The sequence below is a fragment of the Ranitomeya variabilis genome, chromosome 2, assembly GCF_051348905.1.
Source record: "Ranitomeya variabilis isolate aRanVar5 chromosome 2, aRanVar5.hap1, whole genome shotgun sequence".
Taxonomy (NCBI): domain Eukaryota; kingdom Metazoa; phylum Chordata; class Amphibia; order Anura; family Dendrobatidae; genus Ranitomeya; species Ranitomeya variabilis.
In genome coordinates, this window is record NC_135233.1 from 834,058,220 (window position 1) to 834,085,632 (window position 27,413).

At 43.4% G+C, this 27,413-nt stretch overlaps 1 protein-coding gene across 5 annotated transcripts in view; it reads right to left on the reverse strand.

The window, feature by feature from the left end:
• Positions 1-2,551: 2,551 nt before the first annotated feature.
• ARHGEF10 (Rho guanine nucleotide exchange factor 10) overlaps positions 2,552-27,413 on the reverse strand; it is a 276,596-nt gene continuing 251,734 nt past the window's right edge. For all 5 annotated transcript variants that reach the window (XM_077290065.1, XM_077290064.1, XM_077290063.1 and 2 more), the window contains 2 exons: positions 25,736-25,867; positions 2,552-3,794 (listed from right to left, as the gene is read on the reverse strand). In XM_077290065.1, the coding sequence (XP_077146180.1) occupies positions 3,283-3,794; positions 25,736-25,867 (644 nt within the window). In that variant the 3' untranslated portion in view covers positions 2,552-3,282. The remainder of the gene's footprint in view (positions 3,795-25,735; positions 25,868-27,413) is intronic.

Here is a 27,413-nt window from a genome sequence, read left to right on the forward strand (position 1 = left end):
TGTGGACCCCGATTCCCCACCTATGCTGCCGAAATACGTTACCGAAGTAGTCGTTTTCGCCTGTCAATCAGGCTGGTCAGGTCAAAAGGGTGTGGTGTCCTCCCCCAGATCTTGCGTAGTGTTCCGTTGGTGGCGTAGTGGTGTGCGCATGCCCAAGGTCCCGAATCCTCTGCCAGGTGTGTGAAAACAACAGCGATGTCCGTTATTCCATTGGTGGTCGGTGGGCGCGGCCATCTTGCTTTGGCCGCAGAATCGGCGCTCTGCTGGCCGCGGCTTCAGGAAAATGGCCGCGGGCATCCGCGCGTGAGCAGATGGCTATCTCGGCGGCCATTTTCGTGAAGCAGAATTCGCATCTCGGCTTCACGAAAACGGCCGCCGCGATAGCCATCTGCGCACGCGCAGATGCCCGCGGCCATTTTCCTGAAGCCGCGGCCAGCAGAGCGCCGATTCTGCGGCCAAAGCAAGATGGCCGCGCCCACCGACCACCAATGGAATAACGGACATCGCTGTTGTTTTCACACACCTGGCAGAGGATTCGGGACCTTGGGCATGCGCACACCACTACGCCACCAACGGAACACTACGCAAGATCTGGGGGAGGACACCACACCCTTTTGACCTGACCAGCCTGATTGACAGGCGAAAACGACTACTTCGGTAACGTATTTCGGCAGCATAGGTGGGGAATCGGGGTCCACAAAATACACTATTGTAATGCACAGCTCAGGCCCTATTTAACGGTATTTTTATCTCATACCGAAAAAATGGGGTGACAGGTTCCCTTTAAGACATAACGGTGAGTCAATGATGGCTTGTCATTTATTTGTACTTATTTGAGAGGTTCTTTCAATATTCTGGCTTAGCACAGATTTGGAATAGGGCTCAGATCTGTATGAAATAGTTTACCAACACAATCTGCAAAATACACCTGAAGGCTGTTGATTCCTCAAATGAACTGTTCATGAGACATAACTGTTCATTGGAAGCAATTCGTGGTAGTACTTCAAGAAACCACTTAAGACAATTCCAATGTTGTGCAAAGCGGTCACAATAAAATAGGGTAACTTTGAGGGATCTAAGGTTTAAATACAAATTATGAAAAATACCAGAAGAAGTGTTTCTTTACTCGCTGTTTCCTTATATGTTCCTTTGTGGTTTTGCTCCCTTGAGTCTGAATCTTTGATTATTAACACAAGAACAAAACCACTGCATGAACAGGTGTGCCCAAACGTTTGACAGGAACTGTATATACCTTGAATAAAAATGAGTTTTCCGATTAATATGCACATAATCAGTGCTTGCATATTCTGGTATCCAAATAGAGCAATTCTCTGTCACTGATGATCTGCTCTCTGGCACAGAGGTGTCAAACTGCATTCCTCGAGGGCCGCAAACAGGTCATGTTTTCAGGATTTCCTTAGCATTCCACAAGGTGCTGGAATCATTCTGTGCAGGTGATTAAATTATCACCTGTGCAATACAAGGAAATCCTGAAAACATGACCTGTTAGCGGCCCTCGAGGAATGCAGTTTGACACCTCTGCTCTGGCATAGGTGCAGAGTAAGCTGTCAGCCAATGTGCTGGGGGGTTCTAGCCATCACTGTGAGGCCACTACAGGACAAAGTGTTTCGCGCCTCCTAGTCAACTGCTCTGTGTAACCCTGCCCCCACCACTAATTAGCAGCTTTCTGCCTATGCACAACATATACAGAAATCTACCAATCAGTGATGTGGATGGGGTTATGCATGCCTCAGTATTTGAGTACTACAAGATCTGCAGTAGAGAAAAAAAGGATTGTGACACACTGCTGGGAAACAGGGTCCCTGCCCATAGACCATGAAGCTGACAGGTTTCCTTTAATGATAATTATAATAGAGTTGTAAGGGTGACCCTTGTTCCATCCCTTAGATGAAAAATGGGTATGTGTTAGTGATTATTTTTGTGGACATTATTTTTGTGGACACACGATGTGTGAAAAACAAAATCTAAATTATTTGAACGGCTCACTAGATCATGGGTACATAATCTATCCATAAAAAAACAAGGATAAAACAAGTACATGAAAAACAGACATCCAAATGAAACCTAATATAAACTTACAGAACAACCATATCACTTCTGGATGAATCTCATGACATAGGCAGAGTTGTAATGATTCTTTAAGATTTGGTTGTCACTTATAAAATAATGAAGCAATAACTGGAACCAGAACATGGCAGGAAACACTTGCTTTTAGCCACATAGCTAACCAATGGTAAAATAGTCAAAATGTTTGTATATTATGTCTACTGTGTTTGTGGCACATGTCGGTATATAAAATGACAAAAACACACAACTGAATTGACTCGTTGCCCGATTCTGATAATTTATGGTAAATAATGAAGTGTTTTATTTCTAACATTTAGTAGCACAAACGGCAGGTGGATTTTTTCTAAAAACGGTGATTGACACACCTCTTTTAAAATTAAGACTAAATTGCGTAGAATTGACTGAACCAGGAAGCTGCAGATTTAGTGAGAATATGATATACACAATAACTTGCGACTTTTCTACACTTGTTTGGCATAAGTAATTTATTAAATTCCTCCCATCATTTTTTTGGCCCCAAAACATAAAAACTATTAGAAACATAGAAAGTATTTCAGTTAAAGTGTACATCATTAAAAGTCATCATTAGCCCAGACTATTACAGTTTAACACGTCTTTCATTCATAACCACTCATACAGAAGCTAGGCCCATAGACTTTAGTGGTAACACATTGTTTACATGCACAGTAACATAATGGCAGACATTCATTTGAGTACTGAGTATCCTGTAAAACATTTAGGGTACATGTTCCATCTTACACAGAGGACATTTTGTCTTAAGTCCTGTTTGGTTGTGCAAATTTTCTCACATGCAGAATACATATAAAATGGCTTATCATATTCCGGAGTATTACGATTAGTGTACTCATATTCACGTCTATGACTGTACCTGTGAAAAGAAGACAGCATAAAGCTCATCACGTTAAGTGAAACACAAAAATAAAACGATATTTGTGGTTATTAGTGTTCCATAGACATTTACACAGATTGTGTATTGGCTGCAGCATAAATTTCTCATGTATACGAATATAGGAAAATATCCATCCTTTATATGAGTAGTATGGATCAGACAAAATGGGAGAAAATTAGGTTATGACGTTTTAGTGTTAACAAGGAGAACTAAAAATGAGAAGGCGCAGATGCAGAATACTGTATGGACTATGGCACTTATTTATTGTGTGCTCCTGTGTGCCATTAGATATGTAACAATGGAATCTGCCAAACCATAGCAGAAGAAACCGGCTCTTCCTGACGCTGTGGTTTATGTTTCTTGTTTAATCTTCTGTGGCCCTGCCCCCCAGAGATAACCATGACGGAGTCCGCCTTAAGCTTCCCTGCTCTTTGTCTTCGGCTGCTTTGCGGTGCTACATTGGAGTCGCTTAGAAGATCATAGAGACCGCAATCTTCCCTTCCTAGATCATATGAATTAGAGCCATGGGACAGTGTGAGAGAACCAGAAGAGGAAGATAAGTCACTTTTATGTGCAATGGACCCCATAGAGCCCCCAAGCCAAACAGCGGTGTCATTATTGGTGCTGGCCTCCTCGTTTTGTATATGAGCAGTACGAGCAGCATCGGTTTTCTCTTCCACATTTGAAGTTTGGCTTGATCTACTTGGTGTCCTCTTGTGTTTTCTGTTCACAGCAGTAGCCTTTACTAGGAATTTGACAGCACTATGGTGTGCATGGTAAGATACCATTCCTCTTCCTGTAAAAAGAAAATAAGAGGTTAGGATTGCTCACTACAACATTATACATTCACGCAAGTCTAAGTATACATTAATAACATATTTCCATTCAAGTGTGAATGTACACACGTGAAATAAAAAAGAAATATGTACTGTTGCAATGCCAGGTAGGCTAGAGTTAAATACTAGCTCTGCAGGTATTAATTAGGTGTAGATGGTTAGCTCTGCATTTAAACAGGCTGAGTGTTCATATGAGGCAGTTAGCTAAGGGAAACTGACCAGACGAGATGTGTTTTGAAGTTGAAAAGAGATAAGCCAGAATCTCTCTTTGAAAAGAGTTTGCACAGGCCGTGAGCAGAAAACTGCAAGTATCAGTGGTTACTATGGACGATAGCTGTATTGTTTGACCAAGCTAGGGCTAGCTCAGCTGTGATGAGCAGCCAGGGTCTATTCTGTTTGTTAGCATCTGGACAAGGCTAGGGATTTATGTTTATGAGTTTGCTTTTGTGGCTTGTCACTGGTAAAGTACTGGATGGGAGATATGCATCACTGGAGGTTGTTGGCTTCAGTGATTTGAACCTAGGGAAAATGCTCCAGCACACTGGAGGGGTTAATCAGCCATTTTGAGGGCTAGGTAATTTTTTTATGAAAAGTGGAAGAGCGGGTGGAAGGTTGCTCACCATATCTCCACCCCAGGGTGTGGTTTAGGAGGTAAATAGGCAGCCTTCTGTGTCATTCAGTGTTCGATGTGAAGGCACAGGATAGGATGACAGGGCTGTCCATCACTGAGACCTAGACATAGTGAGTGGAGGAATCCTGACAGTACCCCCTCTTCTAGGGAGGGTGCACGGGACCAATAGGTTTCCAAGGAAACCCATGATGAAAAGCTCCAACCAAACGATCCGCTTTCACCAAAAGAGACAGAACCCAGAATCTCTCCTCGGGTCCGTATCCCCTCCAATGAACAAGATATTGGAGGGAATTTTGGGCCCTCCAAGAATCCACGAACATCTGCACCTCGTACTCCAAACGTCTGTCAACACAGACTTGAGGAGGTGGGGATGAGACAGACAACACCAAAGGGACAAACTTCTTTAACAGGGATCTGAGAAAAACATTGTGGACACAAAGGGGCTGTGGAAGCTTTAATCTAAAGGCAACTGGATTGACTACCTTCAGAAACTCATACAGGCCAATAAATTTAGGACCTAACTTTGCCGAAGGTACTTTTATCCGAATATTCTTGGACGATAAATTATCACCAAATTTGAAAGTGAAACCTGCAGAACATTTCCTGTCGGCCTTATGATTTTGACGAAACTGAGCCACCCCAACATTCCTACTCTGAACATCCCTCCAAGCATCACCAAGTTTAAAGGTCACCTCTACTCCAAAACTCATAGAGCTTCTCTTAGAAAAAAAAAAACACCAAAATGAGGATAAAACCCAAAATTACAAAAGAAAGGTGAGGTTCCAGTGACTGATTGACCCGACTGTTAAAGATAAACTCAGCGAGAGGCAAAAATGAGGACCAGTCCTACTGCGGAGCCAAAACAAAACATCTTAACCCCTTTCTGACCTCGGACGGGATAGTACGTCCGAGGTCGGAAGCCCCGCTTTGATGCAGGGCTCTGGCTGTTTTGAACAGCTGATATGTGCATGCAATAGCGGCGGGTGAAATCGCGATTCACCCGCCGCTATTAACTAGTTAAATGCCGCTGTCAAACGCAGACAGCGGCATTTAACCGGTGCCTCCGGCCGGGCGGCCGGAAATGAGCGCATCGCCGACCCCCGTCACATGATCGGGGGTCAGCGATGCTTCTGTATTGTAACCATAGAGGTCCTTGAGACCTCTTTGGTTACTGATCGCCGGTAGCTGTGAGCGCCACCCTGTGGTCGGCGCTCACAGCACACCTGCATTTCTGCTGCATAGCAGCGATCTTATGATCGCTGCTATGTAGCAGAGCCGATCGCGTTGTGCCAGCTTCTAGCCTCCCATGGAGGCTACTGAAGCATGGCAAAAGTAAAAAAAAAAAAAAAAGTAAAAAAAAAAATGTGAAAAAAATATATAAAAGTTTATATCACCCCCCTTTCGCCCCAATCAAATAAAATCAATAAAAAAAAATCAAACCTACACATATTCGGTATCGCCGCGTTCAGAATCGCCCGATCTATCAATAAAAAAAAAAAGCATTAACCTGATCGCTAAACGGCGTAGCGAAAAAAAAATTCGAAAGGCCAGAATTACGTTTTTTTGGTCGCCACGACATTGCATTAAAATGCAATAACAGGCGATCAAAAGAACGTATCTGCACTGAAATGGTATCATTAAAAACGCCAGCTCGGCATGCAAAAAATAAGCCCTCAACCGACCCCAAATCATGAAAAATCGAGACTCTACGAGTATTGGAAAATGGCGCAATTTTGTTTTTTTTTAGCAAAGTTTAGAATTTTTTTTCACCACTTAAAAAATAACCTAGTCATGTTAGGTGTCTATCTATGAACTCGTACTGACCTGGAGAATCATAATGGCGGGTCAGTTTTAGCATTTAGTGAACCCAGCAAAAAAGCCAAACAAAAAACAAGTGTGGGACTCCACTTTTTTTGCAATTTCACCGCACTTGGAATTTTTTTCCCGTTTTCTAGTACACGACATGGTAAAACCAATGATGTTGTTCAAAAGTACAACTCGTCCCGCAAAAAATAAGCCCTCACATGGCCTAATTGACGGAAAAATAAAAAAGTTATGGCTCTGGGAAGGAGGTGAGCGAAAAACGAACACGGAAAAATGGAAAATCCCAAGGTCATGAAGGGGTTAAAATTTGTTCTACTGATTGATTTGTCCTCTGTGTCTGACCGTTGCTTTCAGGGTGGTAAGCAGAGGAAAACAACAAATCAATAACCAATTTCCTACAAAATGCCCTCCAGAATTTAGAGACAAATTGCACCATTCTAAAAGATACAATGTTCAAAGGAATGCCATGCAATCTCACCACGATTGATAAACAGCCTGGAAAGCGTTTCAGCATTAGGTAACCCAGATAACGGAACAAAGTGAGCTTGTTTACTGAATCGCTTAACTATCATCCAAATCATACGTTTTCCATCAGACAAAGTCAAATCAGTAATAAAATCCATGGACAAATGAGTCTTCAGTCTTTCTAGAATAGGTAATGAAACCAATTCCCCGGCAAGATAGACTTTAGCGCGTGCGCAAACCTCACAAACGGATACAAAATCCTTAATATTTTAAGCAAGGATGGCCACCAAAAGAGTCAAGTAATAGTTTTCTGTGTAGCAGTGACCTCTGGGTGACCACTTAAGAAGGAATCATGAAACTCCTGCAATAGACTAATATTAAATACATGGGCAAAAATAATTTAGAATCACGAGTAGTGCATGGGGCTTAAGATCTGATATGATCTCACGAATTTCAGCTTCCAATCCTGAGGATACCATAGAAATCACAATTACTAGAGGAAGAATGGAGGATGCAGGTTCTGGAGGAGAAACAGAATGAAGGTTGGATGACAAAGCATCTTAGACTCCGGTCTGAACACAATGGAAAAATTGAATCTAGAAAAAAAATAAATTCTCACCATCATAATTTTGCTCAGCAGACTAAAATTTCTTAGAGAAAAATGCACATGCTTGCATGTTAGAGTTTTGGAACCTTGAGACAAAACAGCCCCTACCCCAACCTCTGAAGCACCCACCTCTACGATGAATGGTTTCTGGAGAATGGGTTGAATCTGAACTGGACCAAACATGAAGCACTCCTTTAATTTATCATGAACTGGACCAAACATGAAGCACTCCTTTAATTTTTCAAAGGAGCGAATAGAATCCAAAGACCAAACCTTAAGATCGGCCCCTTACGTGTGAGGTCAGTAAGGGGTTTAACGATCTAAGAAAACCCCCTAATACATTTTCTATAGTAGTTGACGGATCCTAAAAATCGTTGCAATGCTTTCAGGTCATGAGGTCAGTAAGGGGTTTAACGATCTAAGAAAACCCTCTAATACATTTTCTATAGTAGTTGACGAATCCTAAAAATCGTTGCAATGCTTTCAGGTCATGAGGTTGAATTCAAGAAATTATAGCCTGCACCTTCCCAGGGTTCATCTGATACAATGAACCACATGATTTATATTGCTGGAACATGGAAAATGGGGATGCGTCCGAACACTGTTGTTGCGGTGGTGGTGCGGTGGTCTGGCGGTGAGCAGTGGTCCTGCGCTGGTGGACGTCGGCAAGTGGTGGTGGTACGGCGGCGAGTGGTAGCCCTGAGGCGGCGGCATATGGCTGCCGCCATTCTTCTTCTGGGGTCCGGCTTCTCACTCGGCACAGATGGAGGAAATCAGAGATTTCCATTCACGCCTGCCTCTACGCGATGTCTCCAGGAAAATTGCCGCGGATGCGGCACAGATGGAATCTCGGCACCAAGATCTCCATCTGTGCATGCACCACCCTGGCAGTCATTTTCCCGGAGTCCACCGCTTAGTAAACAGTGTGGGGGCTATGGGCTTACACAAAATGTAGCCCCCGCACTACCTAACACCCGCAGCTCCACTTTTTCCACCTCCAGCAGCGACCCTGGGACCCTGCTTCACTGCGGCCTGGACCACCGAACACCCGCAGCATCGCACATCCGAACACCCCTTTCTCCCAGTCTGGGATCCGCAGCATTGCTCCCCACTCCTACTTCCGCCAGGAGAAGAGGAAGGACCCGTCCTTAATCTTTTGTTTACGTATTCTTTCATGGTGGCACGCTCAGATCCCAAGAAATTATACAGGCAGGCTTTAGGCAATATGCCATTAGCAAAGAGATTTATAGCATAATCATAAGGAAGATGGGGAGGTAGTATCTCTGCCTCTTTTTCCGAGAACACATCTCTGAAATCTTTCAGGCACGTCTTCAGACACTCAAAACTAGCAGAGCAAATTTGTGCAGAAATAAGACATTTCTTATGACAGTCGGAACTCCGTTTAACAATATCCTTCTGACCACAATCAATAACAGTATTATAGATACGCAGCCATGGAAATTACAACACCAACCCAGCAGGTAAATTATCCATCACATAGCAGGACATAAACTCAGAGTGAAGAGTTCCCACTCTAAGTGTGAATGCCACCGTTACCAGCTGGACAAAGTTCTGAAGTAATGGTGTCCTGTCAACAGCGACAATTTGAATGGGTGTATCCAATCTAACTGTCCCTAATCATAATTTAACCCTTTTCAGACATCGGGTGTAATAGTACCCCGATGTCGGACACCCTCCCTTTGATGTGGGCTCCAGCGGTGAGCCCACATCTTTCCCGGCACATGTCACTTGTTTTGAATAGCTGACATGTGCACAGAAAAGCCACGGGTGGAATAGCGATCCACCCGCAGCAATTAACTAGTTAAATGCCGCTATCAAATGTTGACAGTGGCATTTAACATGCGCTTCTGTCAATCGTGCCGCCACATGATCGTGGGTCACCGATGGGTTGGCATGACAACCAGAGGTCTCCTGTAGACCTCTATCGTTGTCACTACCGGATTGCTATGAGCCCAGTGGTTGGTGCTCATAGCAAGTGAGTAATTCCGCTACATAGAGGCGATCTGATCATCGCCTGTATGTAGCAGTGCCGATCGGGTTATGGCAGCTTCAAGGAGACTATTGAAGTAAGCCAAAAGTAAAAAAAAAAAAAAAAGTTTTAAAAAATTAAAAAAAATATATAAAAGTTCAAATCACCTCACTTTCGCCCCATTCAAAGTAAAATAGAAAAAAAATCAAACATACACATATTTGGTATCGCCGCGTTCAGAGTCGCCCAATCTATCAATTAAAAAAAAGGATTAACTTGATCGCTAAACGGCATAGCAAAAAAAAACAAAACGCCAGAATTACTTTTTTCGGTTACTGCGACATTGCATTAAAATGCAATAACAGGCGATCAAAAAATAAGCCCTCACCCAACCAGAGATCACGAAAAATTGAGACGCTACGGATATCGGAAAATGGCACAATTTTTTTTTTAAACAAAGTTTGGAATTTTTTTTCACCACTTAGATATAAAAAGAACCAAGACATATTTGGTATCTATGAACACGTAATGACCTGGAGAATCATATTGTCAGGTCAGTTTTAGTATTTAGTGAACACTGTAAAAGAGCAAAACAAAAAAACAACTGTGGGATTGCAATTTTTATTGCAATTTCACCACACTTGGAATATTTTTCATGTTTTCCAGTACATGATATGTTAAAATCAATGGTGCAGTTCAAAAGTAGGACTGGTCCCACAAAAAACAAGCCTTCACATGGCCATATTGACAGAAAAATAAAAAAGTTATGTCTCTTGGAAGAAAGTGAGCAAAAAACGAAAACACAAAAACTAAAATACCTCCGGTCTGGTTAAGAACCAGTTCAGAATCAATGAAATTGTCGGCGAACCCACCGTCAATGAAAGCAAAAGCAGATAACGACAGGTATGAAAACAAATTTCTGGGTCTAAGTCTTTGTGACCTCTTCAACAATCACCCAGACGTAGACGTTGCTGGCTTATTGAGCATTCTTTGAGAAAATGTCCATGACAACCACAATTAAGGCAGAGTCCAAGATCACGCCGACACTTCCTCTCCACGATCTGGGGGCAGTATGCTCCAACCTCGAAAGGGTACATTTCTGCTAAGTGAACAGACTCTGGAAGGATGACCAAAACCCCTTGTCGTTCATCACGTCTCTCCAAAATTCTGCTTTCCATCCGAATGGCTCGAGTCATGGCTTCCCTCCCCCCCAGGGAACAGGGTGAAGTAAGAAGAGCTAGAGCATCCTTAAAAGTATCCAAAAGGCTATGGTGAAACTGAGACCTGAGGGCTGCATCATTCCACAGAACCTTAGAGGACCATTGTCCGTACTCAGAATTATAGTAATCCGCAGTGTGGCCCTCCTGCATCTGGTTCGTGATCTTTGCCTATGCGACCTGGACACTGTCAGCTTCATCACAGATCATCCCTAAGGCATCAAAAAAGAAGTCAATGGGAGACTGTTCTGGGGCTAGTGGGTCAAAGAGGATGCCGAAGTCTAAGGAACCCCTCGCAATAGGGACATGATTATTCCCACCCAATAGGACTCATCCTTGAAGACCGGGGACTTAAGGTAAGAAAAAAATCTGCAGTTCTCCGTGAGTACACTACACTGAACATTCTCCCCTGAAAATATCTCGGGAAGTGCCACTACTACTTTGGGGAAGACCAACTGCACATCAGAAGGTACAGAAGTCAATGCTACAGTGGATCGTGCAGAGCTTCGAGAAGCATTTAAAGTACTAGAAAACTGACCCTGCAGCTGTGACTTTGATGTCTCTTCGCCAGATCCTGAAACATCTGGGTCAGATTCGCCAACTGATCAGAGGATGTACGAACTGGATCCATTGGTGAAGAGGGGAAAAAAAAAAGCAAAGGGACAATCAAAATCTGACGCTAGTCACTACTCATGGACAGGCCATGAGGCAGAGAAGCCAGACGCTCCAGGGTCAATACAAAGAGAGCATGTAGTAAACTAAGGGAAAGGGCAAAAGACGAAGGCGGAAATCAAGTCATAGTTCAGAGAAATAGGGGATAAGCAAAGGGGCAATAACAAACAGGTAGTCAGAACACAGTCCAAAAGTTCAGGCAACAGTTGATTAGAACTCCTAGCACAGAAATCAGGTAAACGCACACCAGAGAGCAGAATGTTTTGGCTGGCAGTAATCTGTGCCAGACAGCTCACCTAAATGGCAGGACAATTATTAAAGGGAATCTGTCACCTACTTTTTCGTATATAAGCTGAGGCCACTGCCTTTAGGGGCTTATCAGCATTCTGTAATGCTGTAGATAAGCCCCCGATTTAACCTGAAAGACAAGAAAAACAAGTTAGATTATACTCACCTGGGGGGGCGGTCCGGTCCGATGGGCGTAGTGTTCTGGCAACTCTCATCTTCATGCAATGACGTCCTCTTCCTTGCTTACTGTCGCAGCTCCTGTGCAGGTGTACTTCATCTGCCCTGTGGAGGGCTGAGCAAAGTACTGCAGTGCACAGGCACCGGGAAAGGTCCGAGAAGCCCGACGCCTGCGCACTGCAGTACTTTATGCTGCCCTCAAAAGGGCACACCTGCACAGGAGCTGCGACAGGAAGCAAGGAAGAGGACGTAATCGCATGAAGATGGGAGGTACCAGACCCGGACCGTGACACCCATCGGACCGGACCGCACCTGGGTGAGTATAATCTAACTTGTTTTTCTTATCTTTCAGGTTACATCAGGGGCTTATCTACAGCATTACATAATGCTGTAGATAAACCCCTGATGCCTGATGGCGGTGGCCAAAGCTTATATACGAAAAAGTAGGTGACAGATTCGATTTAAGAAGGAGAACCTGTGGAAAGCTCTGCACCTCCAGTTTCAGATAGGTAAACTGAGCTGTCAATCAAAGCACTGACATGGACTGCACTATACGTTATTTTTTGTTTCCCCGTTATGCCAGAAGTGCCGTGTTCGTTTTTAATGAACTTTGCATTGTGTGTAAATATCTATTTATATAATTGCCTTGTAATGTTTTCATTTCCTGTTCTGTCCAGATGTCACCGTATCCCAGAATTCCAAGCAGAGGAAGTTCACCAACCGCCTTATTGGGACACCCAAGTGATGGGTGTCTTAATATGGAAACTGCTGCTGGTACCAACCTATTGCGCGGTACAACCAGCGGAACACCACACACACACACTATACGCCGTACGCACCACACACACTCACACGCAGCCTCTTGCGCCGTACCACCAGCGGAATACCGTCGCAGCACACACACTCTATACGCTGTACGCACCACACTCACACACTCTTGCGTGGTACCACCAGTGGAACACCGTCGCGAACACGCCGCCGCCGGGATCAGCCGAATTATTCACTGACTTCCGCCATCTTTGTACGGGAGGAGTGCATGCACAGTTTTAATGTGACCGCCGCTATCTGTCTGCACAAGATGGCGGCGGTCTGATTTACTGCGCCTGCGCGAATTACGCGCAGGTGCAGTGAATCATTGTGCTGATCCCAGCGACAGATGCACGACGTGTCTACAGGCAGAAGAAGCCGGTCACATTAAAGGGGTTTTCCCACTAATGAAAGTTCATTTTAAAAATTGACTGTGTCTGACCGTGTACGGAGCATACCACATCTCCTGGGCAGGGGAGGAAACAAAAGACAATACTAACATTACAGCAGGGGATCAGAGTGGATTCATTTTGGGAGGTAAAATATTTCACTGACTGTTTTTAAAAAATATTTTACTTCACAAAATGTATCCCCTGCAATCTCCTGCTGTAATGTCAGTATTGTCTTTTGCTTCCTCCCCTGCCCAGGAACTGTGGTATGTTATGTACACGGTCAGACACAGGGGTGAGCATATTTTCTTTTTTTACAATTTCCTAAGTGTATATATTCCTAAAGATGCTATTGAAATGAAATTCTCACCAGATGTCTGTAGAAACCTATCCAATCCACACAAAGAAAGAAATAAAACCATAGATGTCCATAAATTAAGTTATGTGTAATAATGAGAAATGGCACAGGGAAAAAGAATTGATCATGCTTCTTGAAATTTATTTAAAGTGAACCTGTCAGCAGGATTGTGCTCAGTAACTTACAGACAGTGTCAGGTTGGCGCCGTTATACTAATTAAAATGCTACCTGGGCTGATGAAATCCATCTTTTGGTTGTTGTTTAATCTTTATTTGCAGTTTTCGGTAAATGAGATTCTCGATGTTACGATCCATTTTTGGATTTGTGGCAGCTCTGGTTCCACTCAGTTTAAAACTTTTTTCGTTTTGGACCATCGGGGGTTAATGTCAGTTTCTTTCCCCCGTTACTGCAGTGCTGCTGGGTCAACTGATACTGGTGGTGACTAGGGTTGAGCGAAACGGATCGTTCATTTTCATAAGTCGCCGACTTTTGGTAAAGTCGGCGTCTCATGAAACCCGACCCGATCCCTGTGTGGGGTCGGCCATGCGGTACGCGATCTTGGCGCCAAAGTCGCGTTTCGTATGACGCGTTTAGCGCCATTTTTTTAGCCAATGAATGAGCGTGGGCAGAGTAATGACATAGGTCTTAGGGGAGTGAACGCCTATCGTCATGTTATCGCTTGTGCGCAGTAGGGATTTTGAATGTGCAATACCAAATTTTCTGTGCTGGGACGGAGGGGAGAGAGAGAGAGAGAGAGAGAGAGAGAGAGAGAGAGAATAAAAAAACAAAAAACATACCCATTGACGTGCATAGGGTTTCGTGTTCCGGCCGATCCTCGACTTTGCGCAGTAATCGGCCGATTTCGCCCGACTCGACTTTTCCAAAAGTCGGGTTTCGCGAAACATGACTCGACCCTAAAAAAGTCAAGGTCGCTCAACCCTAGTGGTGACCACTCCCACCTTCCTTAAAAGGTCACCTGATGCATCAGCTGACTGTTGGTGATAGTTTCTTTCTGGAGACCAGCCTAGCAGGAGCAGCTCTCTGGTGTTAGCCATGTTTGGTTATTGGAGTCCAGGTGCTGCTGTTATCTGCGGTGTGGAGTTTAGCAGTGGTGTACATAAGCTAAGTGTGATGTTTTTGTTACCGTGTCTCTTTGGTGTTTGTCACTTGCCCTTGTGTGTATCTTCTGCAGAAGTGAGGCTAGTGCACTAGCCAGGGCAGTAACAGGTGACTACTAGGGACGAGGTATTCTGATGTCGGTAGGGGGGAAGCTGGGACCCCCGCATAGGGCGTTAGGGGAGTGCAGGGACAGGCTCAAGTTGTGACCATTCCCCATAGGGTACAGCCCTCCTCTCACCTTTTCCATCCCGTTATTTGTGAGTTGTGTCGTCCGTTGATCAACCACCCATTGGGTCGGGTCACTCGTGCTTTGAGGCGGCTTGTGGGGGGCTTTATATGGTGCTCTGCTTACATATTCATCCTTATGACTATCTATCCAATCATTAATGATATTGTACTGACTATTAGGACTGTGTGATCAGGATCGATCGTGGCTGCTATTCATTCTTATCTCAGCCAGCACATTTTTTTAGTCTCCTATTTAATATATTATATATTTTCCACTTGGATATTTCAATATATGTATAATAAGGAGAATGATTGCACAATGCACTTTACGATTTAATAATTCATTGTATCAATTATATTTTGAGTTACTTCAATACTTAGCACCTTTTTTAGTAAGAGGTTACTGAATATTTTGATTGACAATTAGGTGTCCTGATCTGTGATGCATGTAACTTTATACTGAATATAGAATTCCCCTTATGTTATTTCATCTTGCACATCCTGTTCCCCTCATTTTTATATATTTTGTGTTTTTGTCTGTTATGCATTAATTTTTTTTTTATCCTAATAAAGTCATTACATTATGTTTCCCTTGTTTGAATACATTTTTCGTTGGATTGCAGATTATATATACTCCCAGTATTTCACAGGTTTGTCTAAATGTTGCTGAGCAAACTTTCAACACAGTTGAACATGCTTCTTGTTCAGCAATGGAGTCCTGTGTAGTGAGTGTGAAAAAAAGAGGTTTAGCGCATTACTTGTGTTCTTTGAAACAATTGTACCTGCTTACTGCAGTTCTCTCTGTAGCTCTCCACACAAGGTCCTTGTCTCTTGGACAACTATTCTAATAATTATTTTCACTCCTCTGACTAAAGTAGTATACATTATACATACCACTGGCCAGTGGGCGCGGCTTCGCTCTCTATAGACTTGTATTGAGCCGGCCTCATCTAGTGTCACGGTCATCTAATAGGCGTGGCAAGGCCTCGCTCCATAAAAGTGTGTAGAGAGAGAGAGGCCAGCTCCACTGGCCTAGGGTACGTATGATCAAACATACCCTTCAGTCTCGGGTTTGAAACCGGAGAATCCACGCAGCACACAGTGCGGGCACTGGGGGGATTCATAAGTCTGCAGTCACACAGAATGACTGCTGACTCATCTATTTTGACCGGAAAACCCATTTAACCCCTTAAGAACCAGGGATATTGCCATTTTTGTGTTTCTATTTTTTGCTCCCCTTCTTCCCACGGCCGTAACTTTTTATTTTTCCGTGAATATGGCCATGTGAGGGCTTGTTTATTGTGGGACGAGTTGTACTTTTGAATGGCACCATTGATTTTACCATATCGTCTAATGGAAAAAAATTGTTTTTTGGATTTTTTTTTTACCATGTTCACTAAATACTAAAACTGGCCTGCCATTATGGTTTTCCAGGTCATTACGAGTTCACAGACATCAAACATGTCTAGGTTATTTTTTATTTAAGTGGTGAAAAAAATACCAAAGTTTGTGAAAACAATTATGTTGCCATTTTCCAAGACCCGTAGCGTCTCCACTTTTCAGGATCTGGGGCCGGGTGAGGGCTTATTTTTTGGCGCCGAGCTGACGTTTTTAATTATACCATTTTGGTACAGATACGATCTTTTGATCACCCATTATTGCATTTTATTGCAATGTTGCAAGCAACCAAAAAAAAGTAATTCTGGCGTTTCTTGCCACGCCATTTTCTGATTCGATTAATTCTTTTTATATATTGATAGATCAGGCAATTCTGAACTCGGTGATGCCAAATATGTGTACATTTATTTTCTTTTCTTTGAATGGGGAGAAGGGGTTGATTTGAACTTTTATATATATTTTTTAATATTTTAAAAAAACCTTTTTTTTTTACTTGCTTCAATAGTCTCCATGGGAGACTAGAAGCTGCAATCATCCAATCGCTTGTGCTACATAGAACAGGGCTGCTTTATGTAGCACATATGCTCACTTGCTATGAGAGCCGACCACTGGGTGGCGCTCAGTTATCCGGCCTTGACAACCACAGGGGTCTCCTGCTGACCCTAGTCTGTCATGCCAACCCATCGGCGATCCGTGGTCATGTGACACGGGCACAGATGGGAGGAGGTAATGACGTGCTTCCTGCGCGTGCATGTTAAATGCCAATGTCACAGTTTGACAGCGGCATTTAGTATGTTAACAGCTGCGGGTAGATCGCAATTCTACCCGCGGCTGTTAGGGGCACATGTCACCTGATCAGATCAGCTGTCATGTGCTGGAAAAGGTGCGGGCTCATCGCCGGAGCCTGCACCAAACGGGGAGGCATCCAATGACTGACTCTGCCCATCATTGAGCATTAAGGGGTTAAAAGCAAAGTTTTGAAAAACAAAGTGCCTCTATGAACTGAATGTTTACAAATGTAATTTTTCTGAGAAGAAAATAAAAGTATCAGGCTGTGTGCCCACGTTGCGCTTTTTAAAAAAAGCATTCCCATTCAATTCTATGGGATTCCGAAGTTGCTGTGCCCTTGCTGCGGATTTTCCCACTGCGGAATCTCATGGCAGTCAAATCCGCAGCATGTTCATTATTTCTGAGGAATCGCGGCGATTCCGCCGCCATAGGATTGCATTGAAACTCTCACTTTACGCATGTGGCTATGCGTAAAGTGAGCGCTCATGCGGATGGTACCCAAGGTTTTTTTAAAAAAAAATAAAAAATTAAAATAAAAAATAGGGATATACTTACTTACCTTCTGATGGCCCCCGGAGTCCTCCCGGCTCTCAGCGGTGCACGCGGCGGCTTCCTTTCCCAGGGATGCATTGCGCAAATCAGCTGAGATCGGGGGAAGTCAGAAGGTGAGAATAACCATATTTTTAATTATTTTTAACATTCTTTTACTAATGATGCTGCATAGGCAGCATCAATAGTAAAAAGTTGGTCACACTTGTCAAGCACTATGCTTGACAAGTGTGACCAACCTGTCAATCACTTTTCCAAGTGATGCTTCAAATCGCTTTGTAAAAGCGCAAGCATTCTGGAAGCTAAAAATGCTTGCAAAACTCTTTACCCACGGCAGGGAGTTGCGGAAATGCTGCAGACATTTCCGCAGAATTTCTGCAACGTGGGCACATAGCCTCACTCCTGGAATATATACCGGTACTTACTGTATTTTTTGTTTTTTTTAAAGTAAAAGATATTTACACTGAAAAACAAGATAAAAAGAACATTCATAAAAAAGAAAATAAAAGCAGTTTGACTGTCCTAAAAAACAGAGCAAAGCAAAACAATGACATAATGTAAAAATATCAAGTTCATAATTTTTCCAATGTTCTTAGTTGCAAGACAAATAAAGTTGGTGAGAGATTCCATTAACTTGGCAAAGATATCTGCTCACAGGATAAACACAGAGTCAATGTTTTTAGCTTCACCCACAGATGTGTGAATTTGTCGTCCAAGTCATTTCCATTTCCAGCACAGGATTGCTGCGAAAAGGTTCAGATGAGCTGATTTCTAACACCAGACACAGTGCAAAATGTGGAAATGTTTTAGAAAAATATTTAGAATTGAGAGTCCTCAGTGGTTGATACCTTTTAATGGCTAACTGAAAAGATGGTAACAAATTGCAAGCTTTCGAGACTACACAGGTCTCTTCATCAGGCATAGACTAATACAAATTCTGAAGAATCACATATTTATGCACAACATAGCACAGAAAAAAAAAAAAAAACCCATGGATAAGACAGGTGACATGAAGCAGAATTACCATGAGTGATAAACAGTTATGTCCATAAATATTGGACCACTTCTTAGATAAGGAATGTTTTATGTCCTCTGATTGGGGTCTGGTTCTGTTGTGATGACCCCCTCATAGTCTGAGGGGCAAGTTTCTTAGTTGATGTAAAAAGACATAAATCCATGCGACACATTCATCCCACCACTAAGACGGTCAAAGGTCATCATCAGTTTATATTTCCAGACTCTTCTGTCTCTCTGAGTTTTGAAGTTACCTTTTAACACACGTAATTTCATGTCCATAATGTTATGATTTGGGAGACAAAAATGTATTGCCACAGGTAGATCCATTCTTTTTTCTGTTATTGTGTGGCGGTGAGAATTCATTCTTGTTCTCAGTTTCTGTCCTGTCTCCCCTACATATAGACCCCCAGTTGGACATTTAGTACAAATAATTAAGTACACCACATTAGAAGTGATGCAGCTGAATGTACCTGGTATCTTGTAGTGCTGATGTGAATTGGGGATCTTTATCTTGTCTGTGGTCATTATAAATGGACAGGTTTTACATTTTTTCTGATTGCAAGGAAAGGTTCCTGCAGCTGTTGGAGAGGACAGGGAGATCTTGACAATGATGCTTCTTAGATTTGGGGGCTGTCTAAAACACAGTAGTGGGGGTCTGGAAAAATGGATTGTAATCGGGCATCTTTTTGTAGTAAAGGTTGTAATTTCCGTGCAGCTCCCCTTAGCACCTCCAGATTTGGATTGTAGGTAACTACTAGAGGTACCCGGTTATTTTCTTCTTTAGCTTTGTCATGTAGCAGGTGATTCCTTGATATTCTTGTAATCTGGTTTTCAATTGTTCTTGGATAGAAGCCCTGATTCAAAAAGGTCTTTCTGAGGCGACCAAGGTGTTCATCCCTATCCATTGGGTTGGAACATATACGATTGTATCTGATGGCTTGGCTGTAGACAATGGAGTTTTTTATGTGTTTTGGATGGAAACTGTCCCATTTAAGGTATGTTGGACGGTCGATTGGTTTCTGATACAGGGATGTCTCTATTTTATTGTTCTGCAGCTTAATGATGGTGTCCAAAAAGTTAACTTCAGTACAGGAGTAGTTGAGTGTCAAGTTGATGGTAGGATGAAATTGATTAAACTGTTCATGGAACATCTTTAGCTGTGGTTCAGACTCCGTCCAGATAATTAAAATGTCATCAATGTAGCGGTAGTACGCCAGAGGCCTGATGGGACATGAGGACAAAGTCGATTTCAAGCTTGGCCATGAAAAGATTTGCATACTGTGGGGCAATTTTACTTCCCATTGCTGTGCCAGTCTCCTGTAGATAGATCTTCTTGTCAAATTCAAAGTAACTGTGGGTGAGGATGAATTCTATAAGTTTCACCACAGAATAAGCATCAGTCCCTGTGTTTTCCAGGAAGAATTTGCAGGCATTTAATCAATCCTGGTGTGTGATATTGGAGTACAAAAAGATTCCACATCCATGGTGGCCAGGATAGTTCCTTCTGGTAGAGGATCTATTGCTGATAGTTTATTCAAAAGGTCAGTTGTGCCCTGAATCAGGCTGGGTGTATCCTTTACCAGGGGTTTAAGAATACCCTGTACCCATCCAGATACCTGCTCAGTAAGGGTGCCCACACATGAAATAATTGGTCTTCCTGGATTTCCAGATGTGTAGGATCCGACTCCAATTTTTTGAGGTAGCGTGTGTCCATAAGTTGTCTGTTTGCTTCCTTCACATAGTCTGATGTATTCATCATGACTATTGCACCTCCCTTGTCAGCAGGTTTAATGATGATTTCTTTGTTGGTTTTTAGAGATTGTATGGCCTTTCTCTCCTGGGCACTGATGTTGGATGCTTGTCTCCTGTTAGTGTCTATGATGGTGGATTTTATCAAATGTCTGAAGGAGTCTATATATTTATCCAAATGAGGGTTGCGTCCAGGTGGAGGTGTCCAGTCTGACCTCTTCTTTGTTGTTAGGATCCCTTTTCCTTCAGTCCAGTTGGGTTGTGAATCTTCTGTATCATTGAAATATTCCCAGGCGCAGTCTCCTGAAAAAATGTTCCATATCACTGCAGAGTTCAGTTTTATCCAGGGCCTTAGTAGGACAAAATGAGAGTCCTCTGGAAAGTGTGTTAGAGAATTTTCCTCTCACATTATGCTTTCACCTCGGATTAATTACTCTAGGGGTGGGCAATTAATTATCCGGAGGGGCCACATGAGAGACTGTGACTGTTGTGGAGGGCTGAACAAATAGGCTGAAATTATTTGTGCTCAACATAAATATTAGTGATGAGCGAATATACTCGTTACTCGAGATTTCCTGAGCACGCTCGGGTGACCTCTGAGTATTTTTTAGTGCTCGGAGATTTAGTTTTCATCGCCTCAGCTAAATGATTTACAGCTATTAGCAAGGCTAAGTATATGTGGGGATTGCCTGGTTGCTAGGGAATCCCCACATGTAATCAAGCAGGCTAGTAGCTGCAAATCATCCAGCTGCGGCGAAGAAAACGAAATCTCCGAGCACTAAAAAATACTTGGAGGACACCCGAGCGTGCTCAGGAAATCTCGAGTAACGAGTATATTCGCTCATGATTAATTAATCTATATAATTGTCTAAGGGGTACTTCCGTCTTTCTGTCCGCAATGGAAATCCCGCGTCGCTGGTCTCGCCAGCTGCCTGTCATGGCTGACGCGACCAATCAGCGACGGGCACAGTCCGATTAGTCCCTCCCTACTCCCCTGCAGTCAGTGCCCGGTGCCCGCATACTCCCCTCCAGTCACCGCTAACACAGGGTTAATGCCAGCGGTAACGGACCGTGTTATGCCACGGGTAACGCACTCCGTTATCGCTGCTATTAACCCTGTGTGAACCCAACTTTTTACTATTGATGCTACCTATGCAGCATCAATAGTAAAAAGATGTAATGTTAAAAATAATTTTAAAAAAACAAACAAAAAACCTGCTCTTCTCACCCTCTGTAGTCCGCCGAGACGCGCGCGGCTCCCACCATCTTTCGTTCCCAGAGATGCATTGCGAAATTACCCAGAAGACTTAGCGGTCTCGCAAGACCGCTAATTCATGTGGGTAATTTCGCAATGCATCCTGGGAACGGAAGATGGCGGCAGCTGCGCGCGCATCTCCAGAGCTTCGCTGGATCCCGGCGGGTGAGTATATAACTTTTTTATTTGAATTATTTTTTTAAACAGGGATATGGTGCCCACACTGCTGTATACTACATGGGCTGTGTTATATACAGCGTGGCTGCTATATACTACCTGGCCAGTGTTAGATACTATGTGGGCTGTGTTTTGTACTGCGTGGGCTGTGCTATATATTACGTAGCCTGTGTTATATACTATGTCGCCTGTGTTATATACTGTGTGGGTGCTATATACTGCGTGGGCAGTGTTATATACTACGTGGGCTGTGTTATATTCTGTTTGCCCTGTGTTATATACTGCGTGGCCACTGTTATATATTGCGTGACCTGTATTAACGCATCGGTATTCTACAATATGTATGTATATAGCAGCCACATAGTATATGGTACAGGCCACATACTATTTGTCTGCTATATACTACATGGCTCCTATATACTACGTGGCCTGTGTTATATACATACATACATATTCTAGAATACCCGATGTGTTAGAATCGGGCCAACATCTAGTATTAACATAATAATAATTATATTACTTAAAATTGAGCTTAATTAAGTATGCTGACATCCTCTATATACAGAATGAACCCACACACAGTCCCTATACATCGTAAGAGCTCACACAGTACCCTATATACAGTATGAGCCCTGTACATTGCCCCTATATACAATGAGCCACCACATAGCCTCTCCATATACAATATGAGTCCCAGTTTAGCCTCCTATATACAGTGTGAGCCCCAAGTGGCCTCCAAATCCACAGTGTGAGCCCCACGTGGCTTCCTATACACTGCTCAAAAAAATAAAGGGAACACTAAAATCCCACATCCTAGATATCACTGAATGAAATATTCCAGTTATAAAACTTTATTCATTACTTAGTGGAATGTGTTGAGAACACCTAAAAATGATCAACGTAAATCACAACTAATGTCCCACGGAGGTATGGAGTTGGAATGATGCTCAAAATCAAAGTCGAAAGTGAAGTTACAGGCTGAACCAACTTCAGTGGAAATGCCTCAAGACAAGGAAATGATGCTCAGTAGTGTGTGTGTGGCCTCCACGTGCCTGTATGACCTCCCTACAACGCCTGGGCATGCTCCTGATGAGGCGGCGGATGGTCTCCTGAAGGATCTCCTCCCAGACCTGGACTAAAGCATCCAACTCTCGGATGCAACGTGACATTGGTGGATGGTGTGAGACATGATGTCCCAGATGTGTTCAATCGGATTCAGGTCTGGGGAACGGGTGGGCCTGTCCATAGCTTCAATGCCTTCATCTTGCAGGAATTGCTGACACTCCAGCCACATGAGGTCTGGCATTGTCCTGCATTAGGAGGAACCCAGGGCCAACCGCACCAGCAAATGGTCTCACAAGGGGTCTGAGGATCTCATCTCGGTACCTAAAGGCAGTCAGATACCTCTGGCGAGCACATGGAGGTCTGTGCGGCCCTCCAAAGAAATGCCACCCCACACCACTACTGACCCACTGCCAAATCGGTCATGCTGAAGGATGTTGCAGGCAGCAGATCGCTCTCTCCAGACTCTGTCACATGTGCTCAGTGTGAACCTGCTTTCCTCTGTGAAGAGCACAGGGCACCAGTGGCGAATTTGCCAATCTTGGTGTCCTGTGGCAAATGCCAAGCATCCTGCACGGCGTTGGGCTGTGAGCACAACCCCCATCTGTGGACGTCGGGCACTCAGACCTTCCTCATGGAGTCGGTTTCTAACCGTTTGTGCAGACACATGCACATTTGTGGCCTGCTGGAGGTCATTTTGCAGGGCTCTGGCAGTGCTCCTCCTTGCACAATGGCTGAGGTAGCGGTCCTGCTGCTGGGTTGTTGCTCTCCTACGTCCCCCTCCACTTCTCCTGGTGTACTGGCCTGTCTCCTGGTAGCGCCTCCAGCCTCTGGACACTATGCTGACAGACACAGCAAACCTTCTTGCCACAGCTCGCATTGATGTGCCATCCTGGATGAGCTGCATTACCTGAGCCACTTGTGTGGGTTGTAGAGTCCGTCTCATGCTACCACGAGTGTGAAAGCACAACCAATATTCAAAAGTGAGCAAAACATCAGCCAGAAAGCATTGGTATTGAGAGGAGGTCTGTGGTCCCCACATGCAGAACCACTCGTTTATTGAGTGTGTCTTGATAATTGCCAATAATTTCCATCCGTTGTCTATTCCATTTGCACAACAGCATGCGAAATTGATTGTCAAACAGTGTTGCTTCCTAAGTGGACAGTTTGATTTCACAGAAGTTTGATTTACCGTATATACTCGAGTATAAGCCGAGATTTTCAGCCCAAAAAAACAGGCTGAAAGTGTCCCACTCGGCTTATACTCGAGTCATGGTCGGCAGGTGAGGGGGAGCAACTATGGTCACATACTCACCTGCTCCTGGCGCGGTCCCTGCATGTCCCACGGTCTCCAGTGCCGGCAGCTTCTTCCCCTTTTCAGCGGTCACGTGGTACCGCTCATTAAAGTAATGAATATGGACTCCACTCCCATAGGGGTGGAGCCACATATTCATTCCTGTAATGAGCGGTACCAGTGACCGCTGAACAGAGGAAGAAGCTGCCGCACCCGGAGACCATCTGTCCGCAAGAAGCTGCCAGGGACCGCGCCGGGAGCAGGTGAGTATTTCATATTCACCTTCCCTCGTTCCACCGCCACCCCGTCTTTCGCGTCCTCTGCAGTGACTGTTCAGGTCAGAGGGCGAGATGATGTATTAGTGTGCGTGACGCCCTCTGCCTGAACAGACGGTGCGGAGAGACGGGATGCTGAGGAGAAGCGGGCAGCGACGAGAGGTGAGTATGTAATTTTTTTTTATAGCAGCAGCATTATATGTGCCACATTGTAATATGGAGCATCTATGGGGCCATAATGAACTGTATGGAGCATTATATGGGGCACATTGTAATATGTAGCATCTTATGGGGCCATAATGAACTGTATGGAGCATTATAAGGGGCACATTGTTATATGGAGCATCTATGGGGCCATAATGAACTGTATGGAGCATTATATGTGGAACATTGTTATATGGAGCATCTTATGGGGCCATAATGAACTGTATGGAGCATTATATGTGGCATATTGTTATATGAAGCATCTATGGGGCCATAATGAACTGCATGGAGCATTATATGGGGCACAGTTTTATACGGAGCCTCTTATGGGGCCATAATCAGCATTTGTGCAGCATTATATGGGCAAAATATCCATATGGAGCATCTTATGGGGCCATAATCAGGATTTGTGCAGCATTATATGGGGCAAATATCTCTATGGAGCATCTTATGGTGCCATAATCAGCATTTGTGCAGCATTATATGGGGCATATTTTAATATGGAGCATATCATAAATTTTATGGAGCATTATATGGGGCGTATTTTGTATGGAGCATCTTATGGGGCCCATCATGAACTATATGGAGCATTATATGGGGCTCCTGATTCAATATGGATATTCAAAAACACTTACCCCTACTGATGTCTCAATTAATTTTACTTTTATTGGTATCTATTTTTATTTTTGACATTTACCGGTAGCTGCTGCATTTTCCACCCTAGGCTTATACTCGAGTCAATAAGTTTTCCCAGTTTTTTGCTGCAAAATTAGGGGGGTCGGCTTATACTCAAGTATATACGGTAGTTGGAGTTATATTCTGCTGTTTAAGTGTTCCCTTTATTTTTTTGAGCAGTGTACACACAAATATCCCATACACATAAATTAACCAGAGCAACACAGTCACCTCGCTCGCTTTGCCCCGCCGCTCTGCTCCTGTCCCCTGTCTCAGCAGCAGCAAGACAAAATGATGTCATTGGGTCTGATGTCTCATACACTGATTGGTTGAAGATGGAGACAGCGGCCTTGTCCTCCACCAGTGTATTTACCGCTGTCTGCATCCTGAGGATGCAGTCAGTGATGACAGCAGGTGACGGGCGGGGAAGGGCATGGTACAGGCCGTGGGCCATTGTTTCAGCCCTTCAGCAGTCTTGGGCCACAATTTGCCCAGGTCTGTATGTCTCGGTTTATGGCAAAAGGTTATACACTTACTGTACCATGTGAAACAGCAATAAAAACTTAAAATAGATTTTACTAACATATGTAGTACATAGTTTAAATACAGTACATGCCAATACTCCAGCTTCGTTTTTTGAGGGATTTTTGACAATATTTTTAAGTTTTCTCTAGATAACACTTACCGGTTACTTTTGGGATTCCTTGTAGACGGGGGACCGGAAACGCTACAATGACACCGAGATTTGTTCCAACCATTAGTAATCCATGACAAACCAGCAAGCTAGTAACAGACACACGCTGCTGCTGTCCTAAAACTATCGGGGGACAAAAGAAACAAAAAATAAAATAACTATTGTCGGTAGGACATTTTAAAAAATAAAGAAAGAAAACAAATAACACAATGCAAGACCTGGAACCATCATTGGTGCCAGAAAGAGCTGTAGGGTAATTAAGAATTTTATATCAAAAGAATGATTAACTTTGAGTCAATACAAGAACATTATTTAAAAACATGGTTTAGAAGTTTTAACAGTCTATTGCAGACCTCATGAGGAGTATTTTCCCAAAATGACAAACTATCCCCTAACCCTTGGATAGAAGCGTAAGGGATAACCTGTTTATTCCTGTGGGTCCATCCTCTGGAATACCCAGAAATCCTAAGAACTTGGCTCTACAAAACCCAGTCATGTATATATAGCAGTAGTGAGCATGTTCGGCCTCCACTACACCAACTAGAAATAGGATTGGCAAAAATAGCAGACGCAGACATTATACTCTTTCTCCAGCAGGTACACAGATAATGAATACCGTATATACTCGTGTATATGCCGAGTTTTTCAGCACATATTTGTGTGCTGAAAATGCCCCCCTCGGCTTATACACGAGTCAATGTCACAGAAAAATGGTAGGGGCGGCGGAGCAGCAGTCACAAAGGCAGGAGCTGGCGGTAGCAGTGCGCTAGCAATGAATATTCATTTCAGAGAGCAAGCATGCACACCTTTGCTCCATTAAAGTACAGTTCTCAAAATCGCTGAGGTTCTCAGCAGCCAGCACGTTATCGCCTATCCTACTGAGAGAGGATAATTGTCACTGTAATGTTCAGAAAGTAGCAGTAGATACCAGAACTTCCATGTCAATAAAATAGCACTTTCTCTGATGTTTGACCTCCAAATCTAGTTGTCTTTCACATGGCTTTACAGTGAGCGATTACCAAAGGAAGGAAGGAAGAAACTACGGTAATAAAAAAACAGACTTGACTTGTACAACTAGAAAATAGGTAGGTTACGGCAAGTCAAAAACTATTTTTGGGGGGTAAAAAAGTCCCATTGGAAAGAAAATGATTGAGCTTACAACAGAGACTCAGAAGAAATTTATAGTTTTGTTTGCAGGTAGATTAAAGTGAGAATAACCAAACAACTCAATGTACAAAAATACATATCTAATATTTAAAAAAATTATATCAGTGACGAAAATAGTCCTGATAAGAGTCATAGCAGTCTCACAAGTTTTTACTTTTAAGAGTCAGCCAAATTTTTTTGGCCCATTTTGCGTAAGGAAAACAAGCGGCCTAATAATTCTGCACAACTTGATAAAGGTTAGTTCTATCCTTAGGCCTCACTCTCCCTCATTACATAATAATTTTGCTTCATTCAATAAGCTTCAAGCTTTTACAGCTTGGAGGTGTTAAAATATGCATAAAAGTGATAATATCGTCAAAATACTTAGCGATGTTCCAAGAGACTGGAATTCCACTCTGAACATGTTGCAGCGGCTGTGGCAGCAGCGACGAGCCCTGATGCAGTATGTCCTTTTGTATAGCCTGGGACAACGCAGTCCGGACATGGTGCAAATCACGCTTAC